At 41.9% G+C, this 16,285-nt stretch overlaps 1 protein-coding gene and 1 pseudogene across 2 annotated transcripts in view; one reads left to right on the top strand and one right to left on the bottom strand.

Annotated features, from left to right (window-relative positions):
* Positions 1–4,103, top strand: part of RTN1 (reticulon 1) — a 227,166-nt gene extending 223,063 nt beyond the window's left edge. For both annotated transcript variants that reach the window (XM_019451653.2, XM_019451654.2), the window contains one exon: positions 3,278–4,103. In XM_019451653.2, the coding sequence (XP_019307198.2) occupies positions 3,278–3,320 (43 nt within the window). In that variant the 3' untranslated portion in view covers positions 3,321–4,103. The remainder of the gene's footprint in view (positions 1–3,277) is intronic.
* Positions 4,104–7,504: 3,401 nt separating this feature from the next.
* On the bottom strand, positions 7,505–9,242 carry LOC109268393 (phosphoglycerate kinase 1-like; annotated as a pseudogene).
* Between the last annotated feature and the right edge of the window lie 7,043 nt (positions 9,243–16,285).

Here is a 16,285-nt window from a genome sequence, read left to right as displayed (position 1 = left end):
TTTTCTGTTACACCATTTTGACTCAACAAGGGTGTGTGTTTGCTTATTTAATTAACACCATTGCTTTTTATTTTTTCTTCTTTTTAATGTTTATTTTTGAGAGAGGGAGAGAGCTTGAGCAGGGGAGGGGTGGAGAGAGGGAAACAGAGGATCTGAAGTGGGCTCTGCACTGACAGCAGCGAGCCCATTCACGAACCGCAAGTTCATGACCTGAGCCGAAGTCGGACACTCAACAGACCGAGCCACCCAGGAGCCCTTTAAACAGACTCTACGTTATGGTTCCTTTGTATATTAGCAAATAAAGATTCCAGTTATAAGTATCCACAGCTAGTATGGACATTAAACTTAGTTCTTCATAATTTTTAAATAAATTAGTGTTTGTAAATTTATGTCAGTCTAAACCACCTGGAATGATAGTTTTTATATTATCATTTTGTTACTGATTTTGTTTTAATCAAAAGCTGACCTAGGCTCCAACTGGAAATACATGTCACAAAAGGGCTAGACTATGTTGAGATTGAACTCCCTCTCCTAATCTTAAGATCATGGGGCTAGACCTCAGTGGTGGTCAGAATTAGAGGGAAATATGTTAGACAGCCAATGATGTATCAACAACACCAACAGATAAGAGAAAGCAACCATTTTAAAGTTCCTCTGCTATTTGATTTGTGCATCATCAGTTATGATTCTCTCCTAAACTATAGGAAGCGTTTTGTCTTGTTTTCTTTTGTTTTGTTTTATTGTGTACTGCTCATAATTCTTCCTCCTAAATTCATGGTGAATTTGGATCTAGATCAGATCTGTGGCACATTTCAAAATGTCTGAAATTATCTCCTTGGACCCAAATGCAACTAAAACCTCATGAAAATCAACAAACTGAGGATAAAGTATTCATTATTTCGTATTAAGGGATAGCCCCATGGTATAGTGTTAAAGTCAGTGGTTGCCAAAACCTGGGAAACTGTCAAAGACACCAGTTCCCAGATTCTTAAAACAGACCTAGAGAATTCGAATTTCTAGGATTGGGGACCTGGAATCCGTATTTTAATGAACTCTCCAGGTAACTTTTTGGCAATTAAGAGCTGTGTTTTGGGGAACTGTAGCAACACCGGAATAGGAAGGAGAACACCAGAATAGGAGCTTAGAAATCAGAAGCTAGACATTCTAGTCCTAAGTTATCCAATACTTAGTTGGGGGATCTTGAACAAATCACATCTATTAATTTTTTATTTGGTCAATAGGTTGGTTGGCTCCAAAAAGAGACATGCCTGTTATGCCCCAGGTACTGCGTGGAACAGGCACGGAGGGTAAAAAGATGAATGAGCTGATCCCCACTCTAGTAGAGCTCTCAGCCTCTCTGTGCAGATAAAACTGTAAAGAGATAAATAAGTATAAGACAATATAAGAACTACAATGGAGTTGTATAAAATGTTAAGGTCAGGGAGATAAGGAAATAACTGTTCCTACCTGGAGGGGTAATGGAAATGGCATTAAATCCTTACTAAAATGAAGGCCTTTGTCTTAGTTCAGGCCACTGTACTAAGTACCATAGACTTGGTGGCTTATAAACAACAGAAATTTATGTCTCGCCATTCTGGAGGCTGGATGTCCAAGATCAGAGTGCCAGCACGGTCAGGCTCTAATTAGGGCCTTCTTTCAGGTTACAGACTTCTTGCTCTGTCCTCACATGGTGGAAGTGGAAGGGAGCTCTCTGGGGTTTCTTTTATAGGGCACTAATCCTACTCATGAAAGTTCTACCCTCATGACCTAATCATTACCTCTGAAAGGCCTCATCCCCTAATACCAACACAATGCGGGTTAATTTCAACATATGAATTTGAGCAAGGGGCAGGGGGCTGGGGTGGGGGACACAAATATTCAGTCTATGGCAACCTTGAAGGATGGGTAAACATTCATCATGTGGGTGATGAGGGGAAAGACATTGCAGGAAGAAGAGATAACGTAAGCAAAGGGAGAAGCATGAAAATGTGGGTCATGTAGGAAATAATGAGTCCACCAGTGTGTCTAAAGCTTAAATGAGTGGAAAGATCAACTGCCAAGACTCTAGAAAGAGAGGCTGAGGTCAAGTATTGAACGCTGTAAGGAATGGTGACTCTGGCCCAACAGGAAATGGACAGCCCCTGATGTTTTTATGCGGGAGTGATATGCACCGTATGTGCACACAGATGTGCATACTGTGACAATCTAGTGAGAGGAGAACTGAACAGGGGAGTGGAAACGTAATCAGGTCAGCTAGGAGACTATGGTAATTCACAAAAGGTGATAAGAGTCTAGGCCTGTTAAAGTGGAAAGGAGAAAAGACAAAGAATGTACGATGTATGAACCTACATGTGCAATGTAATTGTTAATTAACATTGGAAATCAAGGCTGGGAAAAGAAATAGAAAGAAAACATTACCCGTAAGGACTAATGTGGTTTCTATAATTGAGCTTCATTCAGATTTGGATCTGAGCTTCTCGGTAGCTAGCAAAAAGAGAAACTACGTAAGTTAGATCGGTCTTGCTATCAGAAAGGAAGGAACAGCAGTTTTTGAAGAGAACCTGTTTTGCCTGACACTAAATCTTGAAGGAAATTTCTTGGTGGGGGTCTTACCTCTAAGGCTCCTTCGCCTCTGAAATTCTGATCCCATGTCAGAATAATTCCCAGCAGAAGAACCGACATCATTTTAGTAAAACAGTTAAGAACACGATCTTTGGAATCAGACTACTTGGAGTCCATTTCTGGTATTTTTAGCTACATGAGTTCATCATAAATGTTATTTGACTCTCGGAGCTGGTTTCCTTATCTGCACATTAGTAATGTTAAATACTTAACTCATATGGTTGTTGGGGATTAAATGAGATAATGTCTATAAAGTACTTTTACTTGGATTGGACGTAAGACACAATAAATATTAGACATCAGCACGATCATCGCCATCAGCACCGTCATCCTATTACTGCCTAGAGATTGGTTAAGAGGAGTGTGGAGAAAGTCCTAGACCTGGTGCAGTAGACCTCAGTGCCACTCCCTTCTCTATGTGGACTAGATGGATAGAGCCTGTCCCAGTCATTTCTGGGTCTCAGGTAGATGCACAGAAATAGGTCTCTATTGTTGCATAGAAATGTGTTCACAGACACTCACATACTTTAGTATCTTTTGGAATATTAGCCTATTTGGTCAGCTAGCTAATTACGGCAACAGCACATGATGAAGTCACAAAATGATTTTATTAATAACACTTGTGACTTACTGTTTTTTGATATTGTCTTTTTAGGATTCAGGCTAAAATCCCAGGCGCTAAAAGGCATGCTGAGTAAATCGATATCCCACCAGGGACTGGACACAAACCAGAATGTCTGGAGTGGTAACAACTCTGTTCTTACATGTTACTGCAAATTGATTGTTTCTCCCCCCAGTACCATAATCTTAGAGACAAACTTTAAAACAGCTGTTTTTAGGCTGTTCCTGTACTCTTAGGATATTTGAGTCACTTGTGTCAAGCACTAAAGTATAGAGAAAAGTGTATTAGATGTGGTTTTAATTTTGTGTTGCTAAAAAAAAAAAAAAAAGTGCATGATGGTGAGAGCCCAGCTTATTTTGTCTTCTTCGGTGTTCTCCTCCTCCTCTCTGCAATGCTTCTGTAGCTTCTGACGTTCCCCGTGGCTAGGCCCTTCCTGCCGAGTGCACTGATGCAGTAGTGGAAATCGCTTATATGTCCTTGGGTTGCTGGTTGGATTAATCTTTAATAACAATATATAGAATTGTAGACTGATGTTTTAGTGTTTTTCCAACACACAACATAAAAATAAAAACAGTCGACCGTACTTATGGTAATCAGTTTTGTATAACTTAAAATAATTAAATAAATGAATAACCCCTCCTCCCTGCCCTCCCCCCCCAAAAAAAACATGCAGTACTTTTGTTGTGTGGGACTGACAGGCTGATTTACATGTATGGTAAAAAAAAGTACCAGCATGTTAACTTTATTACGATTTGTATTACTTTCTCTGTAGTTCCTAATGGACCTAATTATGGACTCTGGATATTTGCACTTATGTACTTGATACTGAATGCATAAATAAATGTTACTAAATGTAAAACCTTCTCCCTCTCTTCTTGTGGTCTTACCAGAAAATGCAAAAGTTCTAAGAGCTAGAATCTTCTGAGGACAGGCTGGGAAGCCTGAGACCAAGAGCTCACTTTATTCCTGTCTTCAGGACTGCATGGTCCAACTTCAACTTAGTATATGGCTCCTTTGGGGTCTTTATAGAAGTCACTACAAAGTAGTAAAAACTGGAAAATACTCTTCATGTTGTACTCTGTGGGATTGATGTAGATATCTTAAGCAGATATATATATATATATAGGTATATATATATATATATGTCCTTCTATAGACTTCTTATAATAATATGCAATAATTATATTTGCTAGGAAGCCACTCTTTTGTTAACTATTTCTTGAGGACCTACTGGGTGCCAAGCACAGAGAAGAGGGCTGTGAGTAAGAGAGATGACAGTTCCTGCCATCATCAAGACAAATCTTCTAAGGATTGCTTGCTGCTTTTCATAAAAATCCAATTGCATATTTTATTTCACTGTTAAGATCAAAAGTCAAAGATGATGAGGAAGAAGTGGATGAAAATAGTAGCAGTGGGAAAAATAAAAGTAGTAGGAGAAAAAAGGAATAGTAACTTACAAAACGCTGCCTTTGACCAGTTTTACGCTTGGGCTCCATAAGCACTTATGGAGGTACCCTTGTGTACAAAGTGGTGTGACCACCATAAGGGCAACTGGACATTGTGCCAACGGCCAGTATGGCGGGAGATGGGAGTTGGCTATGTGAAAACTAAATAAACTAACTAAATAAAAGGCAGCAGGAAATACGAGCTGGCTTACAAGACTAGAGCAACAGAGAAGGATTCTCAGAGGAGGTGAACTTTGCGGCTGGGTTTTCCAGATGGAGAAGGTGGTTCATCCCAGTACGAAGAGAGAACATCACCTAAGATGCTAAGTCACAGAAATACATGGCATCCACTGAGAATGGTGAGTGACAAGTTGAAATGGGTTGTAAGATGCTTGGGCTGAAGATGTGGTGCCAGGTGAGGCTGAAAGGCTGGGTTGAGACCACTAGGAAGAAACTTGAATGCTAAGGAGTTTGAGCTCCAAGCACCCACTGTGCCCAGAGGAGCCTCTAGGAGATGATGTGGAAGGAGATGGGATCGGACTTGGTGATGGACTAGATGTGGGGTTTCAACACCAAGGCTGACCTTGGCCCTCCTCAAATTTCACGCCCTTGGCAGTTCGCGTGCCTCGCCTTAGCCCAGCTCCGTCTGAGACTGGCTGTTCAGGAGAACGCAATACCATTTTTCAGGGTAGAAATCCCAGAAGACCTGGTATGGGGGAGGAAGATATTAAGCTGGGTTTGGTGCCTGCCATTCTTTATGGTTAGTAGGTACAGAAGAGGATCTTTTTTCTCTATGTGTGCTTTCCAGTCTCCAACCCTTTGAGATGAAGTTTCCTCCAAAAGCTTTACTGTGTAGAATTAACCTCCCCCCCACATCTGCATTCGCAGCATCTTCCTCCCTCCTGTTAGCCCAGAATTCCTTTCATAAGCAGCCGTGCATCAGGAGGATCTAAGGAGAAATTTCCATTTGCTGGCAGTGGTGGAGAACGTTTCCTGAGGAAACCCCTGTCTTTACAAAATGATAGGTACGGACATAGAATTTTACCAAAGGGAGCATGGGGCACATAATATCAGTCAACATGGTATTCTGGGCGATGGATATAATGTGAGGACTCTATGAACAGGTAAGAAGAGGACCAAGAACAGGATCTCCCAGGGGCCCAGAGTGAGTGAGGTCATCCTGAAAGCTGTGCACAGTACAAAAATGTTACGGCCTATGGATGAGCCAGACAAACACAGGGTAGGGAGACACAGAAGCTGTGGTATGCCTTATGGCTCATTTCAGGAGTAAAGGTGCTCTTTCCCCACCTGTGTTAGTTTTCTGGGGTTGCCCTAACAAAATGCCAAAAACTGGATGACTTAAAGCAATAGAACTTTACTCCCTCACAGTTCTGGGGGCTAGAAGTCTGAAGTGAAGGTGTTGGCAAGGCCATGTTCTCTCTGATAGCTCTAGGGGAGAGTCCTTCCTTACCTCTGCCAGCATTGCATGGTGCTCTTTGGCTTGTAGATACATCACTCCAGGCACATGGCCATCTCCTCCCTGTGTGTCTTCCCACGGTCTTCTCTCTGTATCCAGATTTCCTCTTTTCAGAAGGTTAGCAATCATGGTGGATCAGGGCACACCTTTGTGACCTCACTTGAATTTGATTGTCTCTGTAAAAGACCCTATTTCCAAATAAGGTCGTATTCTGAGGTACTGGGTTAGGGACTTCAAGGTCTCTTTTTGGCAGGATGCAATTCAACCCATCACACCACCCCAGGCCTCACAATGGCCCTTAGGCCATTTTGAAGACTTTGCCTCCTGTGTAGAGCCCAGACCTATTTCTCCCCTTGTTCCCCACTAGGGAAGTACTGCGGAAAAGAAGTGAACTGGCTCCTTTCTTACTCAAAGGTACTTGAGTGTGGCCGAATGCTGGACCTCACTTCACTACTACAGGGTTCTAGTAATCACCACACTGTCCTTGAAGAGAGCTCCCAGCACCCAAACTTTAGCACTCTCATTAGAGTACAGAGAAGAGGTAGGGGACATGAAAGAGCCACCGCTGGTGTTTTGGTGTTAGCCATTGTAGTAGTGGTTTAGTGCTCTGCTGATCCAGGCAAAAGGGCCATTTGCCTTCAGATTCCAACCTGCTTCTCTACTGCTTTATACTGGGCACCATATTTAAGCTCCTCAAAATGATTTTTTTCTTTTTGATACATTCAACATTACAGAATTAGTTCACTTTTTCTTTGATGAATAAATTGAAATGAATTCTTTTGTATCCTAGGCCACAGTTTCCTTCTAAAGGGATTCTACTGGTATGAGCTCCTTCTGGCTTTTAAAGTGTGGGGGGGGGGGGTTCAAGTAGATATGAAAGGACACTAAACAGCAACACAAGAGACTCAAGTATGAAACTGGTTGGTAAAGTAGATTTTAGGTCAAAAACTGTATTTAGAGACAAAGAAGGTCATTATATAATGATGAAAGGGTCAGTTTAACAGGGACATATAACAGTTGTAAAAATATATGCATCCAATATCAGAATATCTAAATATGTAAGACAAATATTGACAGATATGAAAGTATACATTGACAATAAACAATAATAGTAGGAGACTTCAACACCCTACATTCAATAATGGGCAGAACACCCAGACAGAAAGATTGAAAGAAACAAGGGACTTGAACAACACTAGAAACCAAATAGACCCAACAGACATACACAGAACTTTTCACCCAACAGCAGAAGAATACACAATCTTCTCAAGTGCACATGGAACATTCTCCATGATGGGTCACGTGTTAGGTGACAAAACAAGTCTTTTTTTTTTCCAGTTTCAATGGATACTTTTATTATTTATTGAATAGATCACCAACTTTGTCTCCCTACCCACCCACAGTTAGAATTTCATCTTATTTCCATGCTGAGCAGTGAAACAACGCCAAAGCTAATCAGAATAAGCTACTTCAAACAGGGAAGCTAACACAGCTCATTTTCTTTTAACAGGCAAAATATAAATATATGCAATCTAGAATGCACAACGGGTTAGTCACTAAGAAATTCAGATGGTATCTTGGTGCGGTAAAGAAGAGCTGAGATACCGTGCAACTGTTTTAAGGGTTCCTGGCATTACGTCTCTTAGCCACTAGCTGAATCTTGACATGGGGGAAGATTTTAGCTAATGCCAAGTAGAGATGCAACAGGTGCTAAGTTGACTTAGGGGCTGTGCACAGGAACCAAAAGGCAGGAAAGTACTAAACACTGCTGAGAGCATCCACCCCAGGAAGGATTTTACCTTTCAGGAGCTCTAAACTGGCACCACCCCCAGGGCTCACATGGCTGACTTTATCCTCTGTGTTCCATTTGGCACAGCAAGTGGCCGTGTCTCCACCACCTATGATGGTGATGCAGCCCCTGGAAGTGGCTTTCACCACCACATCCATGAGGGCTTTGGTTCCTTGGGCAAAAGCTTCCCATTCAAATACGCCCACAGGGCCATTCCACAGAATCTGCTTAGCCCGAGCGACTGCCTCAGCATACTTCTTGCTGCTCTCAGGACCACAATCCAAGCCCATCTAGCCAGCAGTTATGCCAGAGGCCACAGTGGCTTGCCCTGTCTTGGCATTCTCATCAAACTTTTCAGCAGTGACAAAGTCAACAGGCAAGGTAATTTCCACACCATTCTTCTCAGCTTTGGACATCAGATCTTTGACGATCTTGGCTTCCTCTTCATCAGAGAAGTGCCAATCTCCATGTTGTTGAGCACCTTAAGGAAGAAGGTAAAAGCTATTCCACCACCAATAATCATCTCATCGACTTTGTCCAGCATATTATTGATCAGCTGGATCTTGTCTACAACTTTAGCTCTGCCCAGGATGGCCAGGAAGGGTCGCTCTGGGATCTCCAAGGCCTTGGCAAAGTAGTTCAGCTCCTTCTTCATCAAGAAAAGCTCCAGCCTTTTGTGGCAGATTGACTCCCACCATGGAGCTGTGGGTTCGGTGAGCAGTGCCGAAAGCATCATTGACATAGACATCTCCTAGCTTGGAAAGTGAAGCTTGGAAGGATTCTATTTTGGCTGGCTCAGCTTTAACCTTATTCCCAGAAGCATCTTTTCCCTTCCCCTCTTCCTCCACATGAAAGCAGAGGCTCTCCAACAGGATGACAGACCCAGCAGCTGGGTCAGCACAAGCTTTCTCCACTTCTGGGCCCACACAGTCCTTTAAGAATAAAACATCCTTGCCAAGCAGAGATTTGAGTTCTACAGCAACTGGCTCCAAAGAGTACTTGTCAGGCGTGGGGGCACCATCAGGCCAGCCCAGATGGCTCATAAGAACAACTGACTTAGCTCCATTGTCCAAGCAGAATTTGATGCCTGGGATGGAAGCCTTGATTCTCTGGTTGTTTGTTATCTGGTTGTTCTTCATTGGAACGTTGAAGTCCACTCTCATGATGACCCACTTCGCCTTCACGTTCAGCTTGTCCAGAGTCAGCTTATTAGAAAGCGACATCTTGGCAATTCAATGGCAGCAAGGCTGAAGGCTTAAACAGCGGAGAAGAAGGCGGCCAACATGTGCTCTAATCTCACGCAGAATCACTGACAAAACAAGTCTTAACAAATTTAAGAAGATAAAATTATACCATGTATCATTTCTGACCACAATGGAATGAAACTAGAAATCATTAAAAACAAGAAAATGGGAAAACTCACATAATATGTGGAAATTAAACAATACAATCTTAAACAATCACTGGGTCAAAAAGGAAATCAAAAGGGAATTTAAAGGGCGCTGGGTGGCTCAGTTAAGCATCCGACTTCAGCTCAGGTCATGACCTCACGGTTTGTGGGTTTGAGCCCTGCATCATGGGAATCTATTCCTCTATAATCTCTTGATGGCAAATTGATACCGTCTTCCTTTTTGCTTAATGGAATGTAGCCCGTGGCTTTTTGTTTCCCCTCAGTGAGAGAGAACACCCAGATGCTGGCTACCACAAAATATATTCCTAACAGAATAGATGGAGCTTTCTTCAGGGACTCTATTATGTTCTGTTAGGTTATCTGCGTGAACCCATGTGGGTGCCTAGTTTATGGCAGAGTCTTTAATCTCCCTACCTACATTGGGAAGAACAGTGCTAAACCAAGAGCCTTTCCTCCTGGGCTTCTAGGGTTTCTTATTAGGTAAAGTACATTTAACTTTTTTCATTTTTACAAACATTTACCTTAGTTTTATTTGCATGCTTTAAATTCCAAGTTGGTTATTATATTAAATGTTTTGAGCCAATTGACTAATATATATGTAATTTAGCTATCTGATTTATTAGTTAATAGATCATTTTAAAACAATTATTTTAAGGCTATTAAATGACACCTTTTAGCAATGATATAGCATCATTGAGTCAGACACTATGCTGGGCTCTTTACAAACATCGTTTCTAATCCTCAGAATTTCAAAATCCTACATGATTAATATTTTTATATGTATTGTCCAAATGAGTAAATTGTAACTAAAGATGTTTAAATAACTGACACAAGTTTACACAACTACCAAGTGATAAAGCAAGGACTTGGAACCCTGTTTGTCTGGGCTCTTACCATTGAGTGACACTGTCTTTCCTGTGTTTCTCTGCCCCTCTTCCTACAGTCTCTAGCTCAGAAGCAGTGCTGACTCAGCAAGACTATTTGGTTGCTAGTAAAGAAAATCACTAAAGTATATGAACCATAAATGGGCATTTATTGGAAGAACATACAAATTCCAAAGGCTTAACCGCAGAGGATGGAGTATTTTCCTAAACACACAATTTTGCTGCTTTGACCTTTGTGATTAAAGAAGAAGGTACTTATTCAGGCATTACCTAACAACCCTGCCATCAACAGGGGCAAAAAAGAAAGTGCACAAACCTTAAGGAGCTCTATACCATGACTTAATTTTACACACACATTCATCCTAAACCGTAACACGCATCCACATTGCAACAGAAAAAGAAATCGTAATAGCTCAAGCCGCTGTGACAATTCATTTTTCAACTTCAGAAGCTCATTCATCTGGCAAAACTGAGAATTCAGAAATCTCATTAACTGTGAAATCATGGTTAAGTAAGAGTTACCATTTTTTCTTTAAATGTTTATTTATTTTTGAGAGAGAGACAGAGCTCAAGTGGGGAGGGTTAGAGAGACACAGAATCCGAAGCAGGCTCCAGGCTCCGAGCTGTCAGCACAGAGCCTGACGCGGGGCTCGAACTCACGAACCGTGAGATCATGACCTGAGCTGAAGTCAGAAGCTTAACCAACTGAGCCACGCAGGCGCCTCAAGTTACCATTTTTAAATAAAAATTGAATAATAATTCAGGTATAATAAAATTAACTTGGAACCAATCTTAGAACCAATTGACTTAGAATCTGGTGATTCAAAATGTCCTTCAGGGTCTTGTAATAGCAATGATCATTAATGTCTTCATGAATGTCAGTTCTTGCCATACTGGCCTGGTTACAAAAGTGGTATGAGACCCTGAGGAAGTTGCCTTTTTCCTCTAGTATTTTTTTCTAATAAATGCTGAACTGCGGAAGATTTTGAATTATATATATATATTTTTTTTTTTTTAATTTTTAACGTTTATTCATTTATGAGAGACAGCACAAGCCGGGTAGGGGCAGAGAGAGAGGGAAACACAGAATTGAAGCAGGCTCCAGGCTCTGAGCTGTCAGCACAGAGCCCGACGCGGGGCTCGAACTCACAAGCTGTGAGATCATGACCTGAGCCGAAGTCGGAAGCCCAACCAACTGAGCCACCCAGGTGCCCCTGAATTATATATTTTTAAAAATTCTGAATACATGGCTCTTTTCCTATTATCCATTTCAGTAATATCTTAAGCATCTGTTATGTGTGAATTGCTATGCTGGGTGCTACAAGAGATTCAAAGAGTTGTAAAACACAGTCCTCTCTTTTAAAGAGTTCTTAGTATAGAGATAATAGCAACAACTAAATTTATGGAGTGGCTCATTTTGTTTCAGGCATTGTTTTAAACACTTTATATTAATTTGCTTAATTCTCGTGAGTACGTTACAATGAAGGCCCCATTTTACAGATGAGAAAATTAAGGCAGAAAGGTTACCAAGCTATTTAGTAATAAATTCTACAGAAAAACTACACAGAAAACTATAAGACCACTCAGTCTAGGATAATTGCCATCCATGAAAAGTTTGAACAAAGTGCTTTGGAGACTCTGAGATTATTGGGATCAAGGAAGAATTTATGAATGAGACAGCTCTGAGATGGGCTGGCATCTCAGTAGGCAGAGAAACCACCTTCAATGCAGACTTTGATCTTGAACAGGTTGACTTCGACATGCTGCAGCACAGCCGGATGAAGATGTTTAGTCTACAAGGCCAGTAGTTTTGGGAGAGGTTGGGCAAGAGATACACCCTGAGAGTTATTTGTGTAGACTCATTTCTGTAGAGGGAGGAGTTTAGAGAGCATGAAGAGAAGACCAAGGATGGAGCCCAGGCAGATTACCCCCTTGTAACAAACAGGAGGAAGAAGACGAGAAGCCAGAGAGAGGGGAAGTGAAGGGGGAATAGTCAGAACCAATGAGGAATGAATTTCTAGAGAAGGTCTGGGGAAAGTGGGTAATGATATTGAATCCTTCAGGAAAGAAGATGGGTGGGAATGGGGCTTGAGGAAAGGCTGTTAGAAGATGAGGAGGCAATTCAGAATTCATGGTGAAGGGATGCACGACTGCCCAGATGTAGACCACACTTAAGAAGTTTGGTAATGACGGGAAACAGAGAGGGAGGGTGGCAGAAGGGTTTAGTAAGATGCCTGGGCAAGAGTTCTGACTAACACATGAGGTGAGGGGGAGCTGATTGAGAAAGGTCCTTGAGGGGGTGGGAAGGAATGGGATTGAAAGCTGGAATGATTTACTTATATTTTTATTTTCCAAATGAATCTGGAAAATCTCAACTGCAGCCATATATGGAAAGAACAGTCAGCCAGTGTTATCTGACATTTTCTAAATTTGCTAAAGACAAAAAAGAGAGAGAGGACAGATTTTTAAATCAAATGGAGAGCTTACCTACTCCAGTGATCTTTACTGAATCATCTTCAGATGAATCATCATATCTAAAACACTTTTTAAAAATAATTACATTGGGGCATCTGGGTGGCTCAGTCAGTTAAGCGACCGACTTTGGCTCAGGTCATGATTTCATGATCTGTGAGTTCAAGGCCGTGTCCGGCTCTGTGCTGACAGCTCAGAGCCCGAGTCTGCTTGGGATTCTGTGTCTCCCTCACTCTGCCCCTCCCCAGCTTGTGCTCTCTCTCCCTCAAAAATAAATAAACATTAAAAATTTTTTTTCTAAAAATTAAATAGATTAAAATAAGGAAAATAAGAATACTACTTAAAGATCTTGAGTGTTGGAAATATCTAGAAAAAATGCTAAGTGTTATCTTCATTGCTATATTCATACCATCATCGCTGCCTTTCTAAGATTTTTTTAATGTTTACTTATTTTTAAGACAGAGAGAGTGGGGGAGGAGCAGAGACAGAGGGAGAGAGAATCTGAAGCAGGCTTCACACTGTCGACAAAGAGCCTGACATGGGGCTTGAACCCACAAACCATGAGATCATGACCTGAGCTGAAATCAAGAGTTAGTTGTTTAATGGACTGAGATACCGAGGTGCCCCAATCATTGCTAACTTTCTAAATAAGGATGCCACCTGAAACATCAGTAACTTCAGAGAAGAATGGCGTTCTTGCTAAATATGGCATTGTTGTTTCAGGCCCAATTTAATTTCTAATTACTCTTCAGATGCTCACTTGAAAATATCATAATGCCTGTAATTAATAATGACATTCTGTATACCATAAAATGTTACCTTAGGCAAAAATAAACAACTACCAAGCAGCTGCCAGCAGGGAGCAGCTTAATCTGTTCTCCATCAACATTCTCACAGCAGCATGGCCGGAAGCATAAAATCCAAACTCCTGAGCTTAGAATTCAAGGCCCTTTACGGTGAAATCACCACCCAAATTTCTGGTGGGCTCCTGCTTCTCTCCATGCACCCCATGCTCATTGGCCACACTCCGTGACTCTGCTGACATCCCCACCCCAGCCCCAGCTCCCTGCCCTGGTTGGGGAGTCACAAAACAGCTCTGGTAGAGCTGAATGTGTCTCAGACTTGGAGTCAGAAGGATTGTTCTGTCATTGTCCCAAGGTTATCCCCAAGATGATTGACTCTCATCTTGGTGTGATTTTCTGAAAAATAAGATAATCATAATAATTGCCCTGGAGAATGATGATAAAGACTACATAACTCATGGCAGCAGTTATAAAATGCACATGTTGTAAAAGCACAAAATGCTCTGGGGGTGTGATACCACCCTATACCATACAGGAATTACACTTGGTTGTGAACTGTACTTCAGAAGCTACCCTTTTCCCCTAACTTCTGGGCCATTTTCTTAAGAACAGAGGACAGATCTTATCCATGTGTTTAGTCAAAGCACTGATTAGAGTGTTAGGATGTGACAAAGCCAGATCCAATTGATCTGGATTCATCAGAGAAAGTAAACCTCTAGGCATAACAAGAAGAAAGGAGGATCTTGTGAGATTGACAAGCTGACATCTCCAGATTCCTACCTCTACTCTCTCACCTTCCTCTTCTTTCACTGTACTCTTTTTGTGTTCTCTCTCTCCGAACCCTGATTTTCCTTCGCTAAGAGAGTAACAAGAGAAATCCGGCTCCTTCTCATGGCTCAGGTGTCCGTTCCTCAGAGAGGCCTTCCCCGATACCACTATAGGCCTCTGTTGTATGTGCTCAGTGCTCGCACAATGTTCAGCACACAGCAAGCACCCAATCAACACGTGAACCAATAAGTCAGATGTTGGCTCATGTGCAGCCATGGCTTTCTCTGGTGCCTGGCAGGCTCTTTCCCTTTGTGCCAATGTTTGCCCTCAAAACGCTCCCTAACTGAGCACGCTAGGCAGTCCCTGCCATCCAATAGACAGGACATGGAAACAAAACCAACTTCCCACCTCTGGGACAGCAACTTTTGATTTAATTACAACAATTTTTACTAATGTTTGAATGACCGAGAGGTTTAGGGAAGGTGAGGGGCACAGAAAGGACATTAGCATTTGTATTTCAGAAGAAATGTTTTTTTTTTAATTTTTTTTAATGTTTATTTTATTTATTTTTGAGAGAGAGAGACAGCGTGAGCAGGAGAGGGCAGAGAGAGAGAGAGGGAAACCCAGAATATGAAGCAGGCTCCAGGCTCCGAGCTGTCAGCACAGAGCCTGACACGGGGCTCGAACTCACGAGCCGTGAGATCGTGACCTGAGCCGAAGTCGGACACTCAACCGACTGAGCCACCCAGGCACCCCCAGAAGAAATGTTTTTTATTTTCCATTTAGTGGAAGGAAAAGATAGGAAATAGCATGGGGTCTGTGGTAAGGACATCATTATTCTGCTTAAGCTTCAGAATCCCAGTGTGTAAAATCCCATTTTTCAAATGAAGAATGGAGATTAAGAGGTTAAACTACCCAAACCAATCTAAAATCACTAGCAAATGATGCCATCACTATTTGATCCAAATCTGTCTAGCCCTAAGAAATTGCCGATGATGGATGAAAACAAGTAGTCAAGAGACAAAGTCGAAAAGAACTCTTTTTAAAAAAAAAAAAAAATATTTGTTAGAGTGAATGCAAATGCAAGTGGGGGAGGAGCAGAGAGAGAGAGGGAGAGAGAGAATCCCAAGCATCTCTGATGTTAGCACACAGCCAAAGGTGAGGCTTGATGCAGTGAACCACAAGATCATGACCTGAGCCAAAATCAAGAGTTGGATATTTAACCAACTAAGCCACCCAGGTGCCCCTGAAAAGGAGAACTCTTAATCACGTGCTGCTCCAAACACCAACATAGTCTACCCTTCTTTGGTAATGCCTTGTTTTCCTGGTTTGGCATAACTCCCATCAGGGGGCACTAATCCATCTGTTTGCTTCTCTAACAATCTGGCATTAACTAGGGGACTTGCTCTTCCTACCATTTTGCCACAAATGACTGTGTGATGGAGTCACGGAAGCTGAGAATTATAGCCTAATTTTGAGATAAGCACTTTAGAAGCTGCGAGAAGTCCAAGGGGTAGGGAATCTTTGTTTAATGTATAACCATCTTGCTTACCTAGGCATAAAATCAATGTGAAGGCTTAAATGGGGGAGATCTTACCAATATAGGGGAGAACCAAGACATGCTTTCTTTTTTTATTTTTTTTAACGCTTACTTATTTTTGAAAGAAAGAGATAGCACAAGTAGAGGAAGGGCAGAGAGAGAGAGGGAGACACAGAATCTGAAGCAGGCTCCAGGCTCTGAGCTGTCAGCACAGAGCCTGATGTGGGGCTTGAACTCACAAACCGCGAGATCATGACCTGAGCCAAAATCGGACGCTTAACCTACTGAGCCACCCAGGTGCCCCCAAGACATCCTTTCTATTCAATCCTAGAAGCTTCACTGATTCCCTTACAACCCCTAAGAAAGGCCCACCCAACCAACTGGTTTGGCCCTGATGTTGCAGATGATAAATATTAGTCTGGAGAACACATGTGTGGGTGACATTCCATTGG

This window comes from Panthera pardus, unplaced genomic scaffold (assembly GCF_024362965.1).
Source record: "Panthera pardus isolate Hobbes unplaced genomic scaffold, ASM2436296v1 HiC_scaffold_24, whole genome shotgun sequence".
NCBI lineage: Eukaryota > Metazoa > Chordata > Mammalia > Carnivora > Felidae > Panthera > Panthera pardus.
Note: the sequence above shows the minus strand (reverse complement) of the source record. Positions and strands in the feature narration are given on the sequence as shown.